This window comes from Triturus cristatus, chromosome 3_2 (genome assembly GCF_964204655.1).
Source record: "Triturus cristatus chromosome 3_2, aTriCri1.1, whole genome shotgun sequence".
NCBI classification, from domain to species: domain Eukaryota; kingdom Metazoa; phylum Chordata; class Amphibia; order Caudata; family Salamandridae; genus Triturus; species Triturus cristatus.
The window spans coordinates 806,735,213-806,748,579 of NC_140584.1; the positions used below are offsets into that span (position 1 = coordinate 806,735,213).

At 45.4% G+C, this 13,367-nt stretch overlaps 1 protein-coding gene across 5 annotated transcripts in view; it reads left to right on the forward strand.

Annotated features, from left to right (window-relative positions):
* RAPH1 (Ras association (RalGDS/AF-6) and pleckstrin homology domains 1) overlaps nucleotides 1-13,367 on the forward strand; it is a 375,673-nt gene that overhangs the window by 348,306 nt on the left and 14,000 nt on the right. For all 5 annotated transcript variants that reach the window (XM_085648936.1, XM_085648932.1, XM_085648933.1 and 2 more), the window contains 2 exons: nucleotides 9,191-9,311; nucleotides 10,643-10,785. In XM_085648936.1, the coding sequence (XP_085505062.1) occupies nucleotides 9,191-9,311; nucleotides 10,643-10,785 (264 nt within the window). The remainder of the gene's footprint in view (nucleotides 1-9,190; nucleotides 9,312-10,642; nucleotides 10,786-13,367) is intronic.

Genomic DNA, 13,367 nt, shown 5'->3' on the forward strand with positions numbered 1-13,367 from the left:
GCGGGCAGAGACTGAGCACCTTCCTGCAGAGCAGTCTGGAAGGAGAGGGGAGAGGCCCGGGTTACAGGCCTGGGCCATTCTCGAGTATCGATCTAGTTAGGTTGTGGAACAGGCATCTCGAAGCAGGGAGTGGGGAGCCGACTCCACCTTATCCAGCCTGTCACAGGCCGCGGTGTGGTCAGCAACTTACTAACTCCACCACAGCCTTTGGCAAGATCGGTAATGATGGAGTTAAGAGGTGAGGCGGGGATCTTGTATGGGCCTCGGGCTTCAGGCCAGACTGTGCAGCCCTACGTCCAAAGCAGGAGGTCATTTTTCACCCATAACCCCACAGTGCTTTCGGTGCTTCTGTGGGGTTCTTGTGGACTGGTCAACCAGCAGCCCCCCGCACACGCAGGGGACCTCTGCTCTGTGCCCAGGAAAGGCATATGGGGTGTGGCAGGCATCAAGAACTACCACTGTATCTTCAGTAAACAGTTCACCAAGCTGTTGCATTGCTTACTGACACGAAGGGACTGTCAATAAAGTAGGGAGGAGTGGGAAGCAGGGGATTTTGTGGATGGGATCCCTATCCGGGCCGGTTTGGCATAAGGCTATAGTAACCTTTACTTCTCAGTTTGATTGCTGGTTCAAGTCACTCCAAGGCATTATGAGTGAACTGAAGTCATTACCATTTAGGATTTAGGAGTTAGTATGGCGGTTCCATTGTTAAGACAGAGAAGGATATAGCTACTGCCTTTTATAAAACCCTTCAGCAAGCAGGCTTTGCAAAGAGAAACCCCTTCAGCGTGTATCAGAGGTATACAGTTCCCAGCCTTCAGCATGTGCGTGGTGGGCCCATGCCCAGGGCACTGACCTGCCGGGGCCCTGGAGCTCCCTGCAGCATTCCCCTAAGACTAGAGTCCAAAGACAAGTGTATTTAAGCTCATTTTCTGAAGGGTGCTGGAACCATTGTGGACTGTTTTTGTGTGGTTTTTTTTCTTGGCACTCAATCTTGCCCCTCCCTACTTCTTCGCCTAAATCTTCAATACTTAGACAATTAAAGAGGACTAGTTGGGGGGGGCTGCACATTTGGTTTTGCCCAGGGCTTTCTATGAGCGAAGGCAGCTCTGATTGTTCCCTCTCTTGGGAGAGATGGGCTGAGGACCCTTGTATGGCTGTTGACTTAGTCTGGCCTACCTGTGCATGAAATGCACTAACATGCTTTGGGATGAATCGCCCTGTTCTCTGAGTGTTGCATATTAAAATTCACCTCCTATAAAAAGGCTAACACGCGTGATTCTATGTTCGTTCTTCAGGGGCAACAGTAATCTGCACAGCACATCTTCAAGGGGTTCATTTATTTCATTAAACCCGAAAAGCAAGAACCAGACAACAATAACTGTGGTGATAATTGCTTTTCTTAAAAGTGAGGGACCTTATTGCTGTTTGTTTGTGCTGACCCTGCATTTCAGAAGACATTTGCCGGTTTTCCATTCCACGCCTCGCGGTACCCGCTGCGCGGGTCCCGCTTCGCTGCGAGGCACTTTCCAACACCTGGGAGCAGCTGTCTGGGGCGTACCTGGGGCTGAGGGCTGCGAGCACAAGGGATAGGACTCCATCTCCCAGGAGTCTCTGGTCATCCCCCGCCCGCTCCACCTGGGCCGCTCTCCCTCATCGCCCCGCCCCCAACAGATCTGAGCACGGATTTAAGCGAGGAGTGCTTATTGCTACGTGGGACCTTATTGCTGTTTGTTTGTGCTGACCCTGCATTTCAGAAGACATTTGCCGGTTTTCCATTCCACGCCTCGCGGTACCCGCTGCGCGGGTCCCGCTTCGCTGCGAGGCACTTTCCAACACCTGGGAGCAGCTGTCTGGGGCGTACCTGGGGCTGAGGGCTGCGAGCACAAGGGATAGGACTCCATCTCCCAGGAGTCTCTGGTCATCCGCCGCCCGCTCCACCTGGGCCGCTCTCCCTCATCGCCCCGCCCCCAACAGATCTGAGCACGGATTTAAGCGAGGAGTGCTTATTGCTACGTGGGACCTTATTGCTGTTTGTTTGTGCTGACCCTGCATTTCAGAAGACATTTGCCGGTTTTCCATTCCACGCCTCGCGGTACCCGCTGCGAGGGTCCCGCTTCGCTGCGAGGCACTTTCCAACACCTGGGAGCAGCTGTCTGGGGCGTACCTGGGGCTGAGGGCTGCGAGCACAAGGGATAGGACTCCATCTCCCAGGAGTCTCTGGTCATCCCCCGCCCGCTCCACCTGGGCCGCTCTCCCTCATCGCCCCGCCCCCAACAGATCTGAGCACGGATTTAAGCGAGGAGTGCTTATTGCTACGTGGGACCTTATTGCTGTTTGTTTGTGCTGACCCTGCATTTCAGAAGACATTTGCCGGTTTTCCATTCCACGCCTCGCGGTACCCGCTGCGCGGGTCCCGCTTCGCTGCGAGGCACTTTCCAACACCTGGGAGCAGCTGTCTGGGGCGTACCTGGGGCTGAGGGCTGCGAGCACAAGGGATAGGACTCCATCTCCCAGGAGTCTCTGGTCATCCCCCGCCCGCTCCACCTGGGCCGCTCTCCCTCATCGCCCCGCCCCCAACAGATCTGAGCACGGATTTAAGCGAGGAGTGCTTATTGCTACGTGGGACCTTATTGCTGTTTGTTTGTGCTGACCCTGCATTTCAGAAGACATTTGCCGGTTTTCCATTCCACGCCTCGCGGTACCCGCTGCGCGGGTCCCGCTTCGCTGCGAGGCACTTTCCAACACCTGGGAACAGCTGTCTGGGGCGTACCTGGGGCTGAGGGCTGCGAGCACAAGGGATAGGACTCCATCTCCCAGGAGTCTCTGGTCATCCCCCGCCCGCTCCACCTGGGCCGCTCTCCCTCATCGCCCCGCCCCCAACAATCCTCCCACCTCTGCAACATCCACAAAGGAGTCTGCATCTGCCGCTGCGCGGGAGCGCGCGGGAGCGCGCGGGAGCGCGCCGGGAGAAGCCCGGGACAAGGGCGGGACCGTCTGTGGCCGTCCGGGGACGGAGGAGGCCGGGCTGGGCCCTATTATTAACATTTTCTTCCTAATTACGTATTTTTGAACCTTATTAACTGGTATAATTATTATTGTTACTGTTTGTGTCTAAAGTGACGTTAAAGTCCTCATATTTGGAAGGATAAATACTGTGGCCTGAGTGGCATCGCTGATTGAGTATTGAGGTTGGTTATATCCCCGCCCGCTGTATCTTAATAAGAATAACAAAAATGCCCTTAAGGTCTGGTAAGGAGAGGCAAGTTCAGGTCTCAACCTCTAATGGTACTTTCACTGGTACAATTGATCAGTTTTTTAAACGTTCTACTGCTATATTAGAGAAGGAGATCGCCCTGGTTGAAAAACGCCTTTCGCTTGATATTATTACTGGCAAGCGGTCTTCACTAGGTAAAATCAATGAGGCTGTCTCCCCTGTCCCACTTTCCACGTTGAACTCGGACAGTAATGTAGAAGTAATGTTGGTAACTGCTCCTGAGATTCATACTGTGGAGATAGTGGATTCTAACCAGGAAAATGCTTTTAATACTGCGTACGTTAACTTACCAAATAGCGGGACCACTTGCCTAGATCAGTCCAGGGATAATTCTGGTCTTTCAGACTCACCAAATCTCAATATTAGTACTGAACTAATGGATTCCCTTTCCCATCCACAACAAACACCCACTCATAACCCTGGGAAACGCAAGAGGGTAGACTCACCGGACATGGAGGAACAAGCTGAGGGGTTGGGAAATGCCTCACCATCCCCCCCACAGCTACCCAATACTAACGCTACTGCCCAGCAAGGGGGAGGTGAGACTATGATTAGCATTACAGAAGAGATATTTTTGGCTAAAATTGAGCTGCTATTCAAATCTCTACTTTTACCTCTTTTTGAAAGGACTAGGTTACTAAATACAAAAATGGATTCCTTAGATCTGCTAGTGAAGGATAATATAGCGACCTCTGACAGAATCCTCGCCAGCTTAGCAATTGCTGGTCTGACCCCTCCTGTCCCGACCATTCCGAAGCCCACCATTATGATGAACAATAAAGCGGGGGGTAATAGTTCACAAGTGGGACCCTCTATACCCAAGGCCCCGCAAAAAACTGTACCCGCTCCTAAGAAAGCAGTTTCTACAGAGAACCCTGCAAGGCCAAAGCCTGTAAAAAACCAGCAGGTTCAGAAAAACTTAACTTCCGTTAGGGGCAAAAATATTAGTCATCAGCCCATCGCCAAACCCATCCCAAAGAAACAGTGTGTGAACCTCCCACCGGAGTCAGTGCCTTATACAATTGTTTTAACTGGCGTGGCTCCGCTTGTAGATGGCAAGAGGGAAACACACAAGGATCTTTACAATAAGGTTACATTCTGGCTTAATAAAAACCGGCCACTCCCTCCTAACCTAAATCCTGAAATACTTAATGTAAGGAGGGTGGATTGGATAGGTTTTGGTAAGAAAGATCTTGAGGGGGATTGTGTGGTGGTTAGCTTTAGAGAGCCTTGGGTTGCCGAATACATTTGCAGGGAACCAAGATTCGGTAGAGTTGGGGATGTACAAACTTTACTATTGCATTATTTTTATCCAGCTTTATATGCAAATAGATCCCACACCCCGTTTCATCACTTAAGAAGGGACAGGTCTAGAGGGAGATTCCATTTTGACACTCCGCTCTATCCAATGTTCTATCCCCACCTTGCGAACCGGTTTGCTCCCCTTTCCGGCCTGGAAGGTGTGGATTGACATGATGTAGAACAATTGATTACCGGGCGTTCTAGTGCTGTAGTAACTTGCTCTTTAAATAATGTGAGTGTCCCTGGGGTAGAGACTGTCCCTGTGTCTAGCGCAAATTCACAGAGGGTGGAAATAAGGGAAACATTCTTGTCAGGTACCCCTAGACAGACGATCACTAAGGCTGTCGCCAACCCAACCGCCAAGATGGCAAAGAAAACAACTTACACCCTCGCAGTCTTGTCTTGGAATATAGCGGGCTTAAGGGGGAAAGCGTCAGAGGCTGATTGGGGCTCCTTTGTGGATTTACATGATGTTATTATCCTGCAGGAAAGTTGGTCAACCGACGCTATTTATCGGGTTGGCTACCTTAATTACTACAAACCAGCTAGTAAAGGACCGAAGGGTCGCCCTTCAGGAGGTCTAGTTATTTGGATTAGACAATCCTTAGCCATTACTATCACGGAACTCCCTACTCTGAGTAATGACATCCAAGCGTTGAAATTAACCGGTAAAAATAACCAGGACCTTTGTTTGTTCAACATATATGCTAGAGGGTTACCAGGTGGGAAGCCTGCGGGAGTGGTAGTTGAACTTGACTCCCTACTGAATAACATTAGTAGTGACAAATGTGTCATGGTGGCAGTTGATTTCAACTGTTGTTTCGAACCGTTTCCTAATCTTGATAGCGGGGGATATGGGGAAATTGATCAGATTTGGAATATTCCCCCTTTGTCTATTCCTCCAATTAAAAAAGTCACGGAGGCAGTTATGCAGTGGTTGGGTCTTTGCCTTGAATGGGATTTGCGTGCAGCGAATGGAAGGACCAAATCAGACCAGATGGGAAAAGTTACATTTGATAACTCCCTAAACTCGAGCCGCATTGATTATTTTTTGTTAAAGATAGAGTTTTGGGAAATATTGGTGGACATGGAAATAGTCACTAGATCCGAGAGTGATCATAACCCCCTGGTAATAAAATTATCAGTGGATGAGGGTCTCCGCATGAACCCTGCAACAAATATTGATACAGCAGACGCTGGTCTCACAAATGATTGCAGAAGGGTAAGATGGGCTGGGCTCCAAGACAATACTGCTACTATTAGCAGGATTGCCATGGAGGTCCTAGCGGCTACAAAACAGATGGTACCCATACTTGAGGCTGGAACCCCACTTGACCAAATCGGGACAATTCATGAGTCTCTTTTTAGTAAAATTAAGTCTTTTTTTATCAAACCCGTAAAAGGAGGAATTAATGTCCCAGCACAATCTAGGTTGAAATGGTATGATAAGACCTGTAGTATTGCCCACAGCTCTCTGTTAAGGGCTATTAAATCCAAATCATGTCCGGATATAAGGATAGCCAGGGTGAATTATAAGAAAGCATTAAAAGAGGCAAAAATCAAATGGGATGATCAGCGTTGGTTAGATTTATACCAGGCAAGTACCTCATCTAACCAACAAAAATTTTGGGAGGTTGTGAAATGGGGAGGGGCGGGGGAATTACATACTCCAGTAAACCACGTCCCTGCAGAGCAATGGGTCAAGCATTACGAGGCACAGTTCAGCCACACGGAACGGATCTCCCGTACTACTATTAGGGAAGATGCCAGTGTGCAGTCTGAGGTGTCCTCACTTGATCACATTGTTTTCACTGAAACTGAAGCTATTTCTGCTCTTAAACAAGTGCAGAATGGCAAAGCCCCCGGCATGGACTGCATCCCTGCGGACCTCTTCAAATACGATCAAACACACTGGGTCCCGTACATATTAATCTTAGCAAATGCTATAGCTAGAGGGACTAGGATCCCAAACTCCTAGAAAGGGGCTGAGATTTTGCCAGTGCACAAAAAAGGGGATAGATCTGATGTGGGAAATTATCGCCCCATCAGCCTCATCAATGCCCTACAAAAAGTAATAGCCAGAATGCTGTTAGGGAAAATCCATTCGTGGATGTCAGAAGTAGATATTCTGTCTCCAATGCAGGCGGGTTTTAGAGCACACTTTAGCACAGTTGATCAGATATTAAGATTTGTCATGATCTATTGGAAAACTGTGTTATTGAGAGACGGGAAGATCTTCGCTGCATTTGTGGACCTCAAATCAGCGTTTGATCTGGTCCCCAGAGGGAAGATGTGGGCAGCATTGAGAAGGATGGGGGTCCCTAGTGCACTATTAGAACTTACCATCAGGATGCATGAGGGTAACTTTGCAAGAGTCAGATGGGGTCGCCAGGGCCAGGTTACCGATTCCTTCCCCGTAACTCGCGGTGTGAGGCAGGGTTGTGTCCTGGCCCCCACCCTATTTGTACTCTTCATTAATCAGGTGGTTAAGTTCCTCTCAGATACCCCCACTGATGCTCCTTCACTGGGTGGGACCAAATTCCCTCTTTTAATTTTTGCAGATGATACTCTCATATTGGCCAAAACACAGAAGGGTTTACAGGCAGCAATAAATAAATTCATGGACTTTTGCAATATGAATGATCTTGAGATCAATATTAATAAAACCAAGTTCATGGTCCTGACTAAGAAAAAGCCATTGAGGGGCCATATTTTAATGAATGGGTCTAGACTGGAGCAGGTTGATGTAATGACTTATCTTGGTGTTACCTTGGATTATAGGCTACAATGGAAAGATCAAGTAGCGGCACTCTGTTTGAAATTTGCCCGCCTGACTGGTTGTCTAGTAAAAGTACAGCGGTGTTCCCTGACTAAAAGAGTACTGCCCGCACTTAAAATTTATAGTGCTAAAATCAGCTCAGCCATATTATATGGGGCCGATATTTGGGGATGTGTGGACCTGGCTGTCCTGGATAGGATACAGAATAAATTTCTTCGAAACTTAGTTAGTCTCCCCCCCTCAACACCAGTCCTTCCACTTTTGATGGACATGGGCATGCATACCATTAAACACCAGGCCCTCTATAGGATGGTGGCGTTATGGAGACGCATATGGTCCACCCCGGAGTCGGCCATGTTTGCCCGTGAATTACAGGATGTGAGAATGCAACAAGGGGCAGGTGACATACCGTGGCTAAAGCTAATTAAGAACACTCTTACCGAAATGGGTCTTCCCTTGCTTTGGTCGGAGCCGGGTTCTCAAACCTTCCCTACCAAGAATGAATTTAAACTTCTCTTTTGGTCTATGGTAAAAACGGAACATGTGGCACTTTCTGAGAAAATGAATTTGACAGGCCAGTTTTTGCTCCACAAAACAGTACCTAACAAAGAAGTATACTGGGATGTTATCCTTAAAACATTAGATAGGAAACTATACCATCAGTTCCGTGTAGGTACACTGCCTCTGAGGGCTTTTACTAGTGGCTGGCAGAGATTGGAGTCAAGTTTTTGTCCCTGTTGTACCGTTTGCAAAGAAACACTAGGTCATTTTTTATTTGTCTGTACTGCTTATTGTGAACCACGTAATAAGTGGCTGAAACCTATATGTACTAGACTAAACACCCGAGTGAGTAGTGAAGCATTGTACATCTTGAGAACCAACACTTCTGAATGGCTAACCATAGGATTGGCCAAATTCCTTGGGTGGGCTTGGCTGATAAGGATTAAGTCAGTCAGCTCATAGTATCATGACCCAAATAATTTGTATACTGTGTTATCCCACTGATTTTTTGGCCTATGATTTTATTAGTATTGACGATCTGCTATTTTTTATATATGCTCAAATGTTTTTACAATTCCCCTTGACGTCTTTACAAGCATGTTTAATTAAGATTTTTAACTAGATTTGCCTTGCCTTAACTTTTCTTGTCTTGTTTCTTTTTGATTTGTTTAGCATGTGTATTTAAATATTTATGATTTTATGACTTCGGCGCACTAATTGTATTTAATGTAATTTTGTGTATATGTGTGTCTTTTATGATGAAAAATCGAAATAAAGACGTTAAAACTGAAACTGAAAAGTGAATATATTCCCGAATGAATTGCTGTATAAACTGAAACAGTCAGTTTGTTGGTCCCGCATGGTGGATTCCTCAGTGTAAACCTCTCCTTTGAGTGTCTCTAGTCTTGCAGTGCAGTTTGGTATCTGTGCAGCAAATGTGCAATAGGTATTTGAGTTTTTTACTCCCCCTTTAAACAGAGACCACTACAAAAATGAAAGACTATTTAAATCTTTTTTTTTAGTAAACTTTGTGTAATTTATAGCATCTTAATAGGCGTAATGTTTACAGAACATCAGCCAAACGAGTTGTATCCACGTTTGCAAGCACTCTGTGACATTATCCACAGTGCACCATGATAAGTTTGATTTCTGTGGTTACAAGGGTTACCAGGAGCATGTTCAGGCTGTTTGTAATCCCAACTGGTGTAATGCAGTAACTATTAAGTTGTTGAACAACTGGTGTGTGCCCTTACCTTTTACACTCGGCTTATAAGACGTTTGCAATGCCAATATTGTAATAAAAGGAATACGCTCTGCTGTGTTTGTTTCAGTATGGAAAGCAGCTGTATGTGAACTATCAAGAGGCCCTGAAGAGGACTGAGGTGGCTTACGACTGGACTTCCTTATCCAGCTCTAGCATCAAATCTGGCTCGAGCTCTTCAAGTTTACCAGGTAACGTTACAGCATGGTCCCCTAAAATGGTGGAGCAATGTCAAAAGATGCATGCTTCCTTCCCCACCAAGACTGGCTCAAGAGGTCTATCTGGACAAATGCAACTATTGAGCTATGTTGGAGCACTGCTTTCAAATGGACCAACAGTGTCTCTTGAGGATGCTGCATTTCTCTGTTCCGCTGCTGGAGAAAGACATCTAATACTCAATGGTGAATGCAAGTGTATAGATAGAAGTGTGAACTTCTCCAAAAGGTAATCTTCTCTTAAAATATAAATGGCCAGCTTTTATTGCCTTTCTGTGTATCAAATCAATTATTTTTCTTGTCTGAAGACTGCTGTGGTCTAGATGTAGAGACCCAGAATGTGTCTAAGTGATTATACATATTTATCACCCCAAGTCCTGAATACTGTGGATTGAGTTAAAATGATATTAAAGCCCTCATTACACAAGTGCCCTGGAAAATGTCTTGGATTTTCCGCAACTTCGTTACCAATGTGTATTGGTTTGATTGTGGGTGGGGAAAGCAAAAACATTACAAGTTGGACCCTGAAGGTCCCCTTAGAAACGAGGAATTATGGCGTGAATCTGTATTTCCTGGTCAAATTCCTGCAGTAATTCCTCATTTGCCCATGTATTTTCACACAGATTTCAGCTACTTCAAATCTCTGTGAAAATAAACCTGATCCGCAGAAACGCACCTGAACTCATACTTCCCGTGTTGCAGGTAACTGATGGTAGTGGCCTCACTGGAATGAAGAGGCCATTCGTAATGAGGTCTATTCGTTTAGCCATTAAAGGCATTCGTAATGAAGTCGTGTAGTCCTAGCATTAGAGGCACTCGTAATGAGGTCAGGTAGTTCTTGCATTAAAGGCATTCGTAAAGAGGTCTAGTGGTTCTAGCATCAGAGGCACCTGTAATGATGTGTAGTAGTTCTAGCATTAGAGGCACTTGTTATGGGTTGTAGTAGTTCTAGCACTAAAGGCGTTCATAATGCCGTCTAGTAGGTCTACAATTAGAGGCACTTGCAATGGGGTCCAGTAGTTCTAGTGTGAGTAATGATGTCTGGTATTTCTAGAAGGCAGTAGCTTTGAGGTCCTAACTTGGCCACTGATAGGCTTTTTCACCATTAGTTTTTACTCTCTTGAGGCATGGCGGATGTATTGATTGTTTAACTACAAAGATGTAGAATGTATGACAGGGACAAAATTTAGTCACAATATGAGGAACCAAGCAGAGACACTGGCGAATACCCCTTACCAATTTTGTACTCTTGAAAGTTATCAATGAAAAGTGGAAACCAGGATATATACCAATTCTTTTTCCTACAGAGTCCCAATCCAACCATTCTTATCACTCGGATAGCGGCCTTTCTGAGACACAGAATACAGCACACGTCCGCTCTCAAAGCATCGTCAGCTCCATCTTTTCCGAGGCCTGGAAGCGAGGGACGCAGCTAGAGGAGTCCAGCAAGGTAACAAGAACATTACAAGAGACAGCCCATGCCGTGGCGCAGTGAAGAGTTGTTTCTGCATGAAGCCATGCTGCATCCCTTGCTGGGATCTATCCTTTTGGCTTGTGTTGAGCATATTTCATGTTAAGTTTGTCTTGTACATCATGTAGCTCGCTAGATGGCGTAGAGTTTGTATGTGCTTTACATTTGTTTACATGTTCAACTGGCTCCTTTAGATAAAATGTCAAAAAAAAATTGAACACTGACCATCTCCCCATTAGTAAAAATTGAACAAGTAGTATTCCCCTGCCACCTGCACCACCCCCAACAAAAGAGAAAACATTCTGAACAGTACAAGTTTCATAGCAGCATCATTTGGTATTTGCTCCTTGGCGAGTGACCTTCAGTGCTGCGTGCCCATGCCCGTAAGAATGGGCACAGATCAGGGGGAAGGACATACTTGTTTGAGAAGCCCGTAGCTTTCCTCTGATTAGGTTTGCCCATCACGGACGATCACTGTAGGACCCTGGAAGGGGGCTGGTGCCAAAATCCATGCAGGCTAGTATTGCTCATCTTACCCAGTGGGCCAATTGCAGGCTCCAGCCTATTTAAACAAATTATATTGTGAGTTTTAAAATCGAATCCCATTGAGAATCATTAACAAGTAGTATTTGCAGAATAAGTAGTCGCGTTATACAATTTCAGCGCTACTCTTTGAAGGAAATCGTTTTGTAATGTACAGTATTTAGCTATGATTTTAGCTTCATTCTAAAATTACCACATTATGATAGTGTTTAGTACAGGAATACTGGTAGTACTTAGAAATTCTAGGAACAGAGAATTCCACCACGTTGTTCCTGTTCTTAATATATAATTTTGTTATACCAGTTCATGCATTGCCCTTTTCAAAGCAGGATCCACACCTGCTCGTAAATAATTGACGATCATCGTCGTTTAACATCTATACAACTTATTTACAGCATGAAATTATTTCTCTTGGACCTCACATATCCAGAGACGTCACATGCTGTTCAGTCCCGAAGATTCTAAATAATTCATTTTGTTGTTGACAACCATCCATCTGTTATAGCAGTGCTAGGTAACCTTAATTGGCTTAGGGGCAGCCAACAAAAAAGCAATAAATGTATGCCCAGTGAAGTGATCACGTGCTAAACCTAGTATTTGCAAGCATTGCTTCAAGGCGGTCGCTTCGCCATGCTTCTTCCAAACATCTAATGTTGGAGTGAAAAGGAGCCTTAGTTATTCGTGTTCAAGCGTCAGAGCCTGTGGATGGCTCAATAAAGGTGCACACTGAAATTCCCCTTCACATATATGTCATGTAATGAGACTTCAGAATACCTGCTTTGAAAGTTTGAAGTCATGGCCCCCCCTTCATGCAGTCTAAAAACACGTTTTCATATCATTGATTGTACTATACAGAAATTGTTAAAATGATGCACTGTCGGCTTTCAAATTCTCAAATATTTCTTAACCTGGCATTTAACTGAGATCTTTTTGGGACTTTAAAAGCTTCTGCAGTTTACCATCACATGCATAAAGTCTTTAGGGGGAAAGATTGCAGACCCCAAACCCTCGTGGAAAGGTATTGAGAAGCCTACATTTTATGGAATATTTTAGATAGCTCTAATTTACCCTAGGTGATACAGTTGGGACTCTGGAAAAAAAAAAAGTCTGTTCACATGTACCAGCCTTAGCTAAATTCTCAGAGGCTGCGTCCGGGTAATGCCACCCTGATAAGTTCTCTTGCAATCCAGAGTTGGAACTAGGACACAGCAGTGCCACAGCAACAAGTTTTTTTGAGTACTGGATAAGGATCACCAATTATTGGGTTTTGCTGAAAAATGTTTATCGGTAACATTGTGCATTATCAGTGTACCCCTCACATTTAGTACAATAATTAAGTGTTCTTCATCAAAAGGTTTGTAAAGTAGTCATCAGTTTTAAGTAGTCACAGCTTCAAATATAGTGGACTGCCACAGATTGATCTTAGACACCAGTTCCGTAGGGATGAGCCCATATAAATTCTCAATAACCAGACCGTAGTTATGGTCTTTAATTCCTGTAAAAATGTCCACAGTATTACACATGTACTTCTGTTTGATTCTGCTGCACACATTCAGTGTATCTTAGTAAGGAGGTATACAAGACGTCTATAATAAGTGCAGTGTTGTGGAAAAGAACACATTTTCTCTTGTCACCCTCTCTGTGTTTGACAGTGCTTGTATTTCTCCTGTTGCCTCATTGTCTCAGGTACCAAAAGCGAAGTCCAGCACTGCTAAGGTCTGCAAGCCCATGGCGCTTTGTACGGGGCAGAACTAAGGTCAGGGGTCGTTTCAAAACACGTTAACCTGGGTGGGTGATTGCGGTAACCAGAATCCCACAAACTAACTTTCTGAAGACCTCCTAATCATTCTTTTCTCAATTCGCTGGTTTGAACCTAAATTTCTATCTGATAACCCCACTTTTTTTAATCGATGGTTTAGGCTTTTACCACCCCATGACCTCATGTTCTCCCATCTTCCTTAATAAACCCACCGCTCTTGTCCGAACACCAATTACTAACTTTTCAATATTACAGTTGA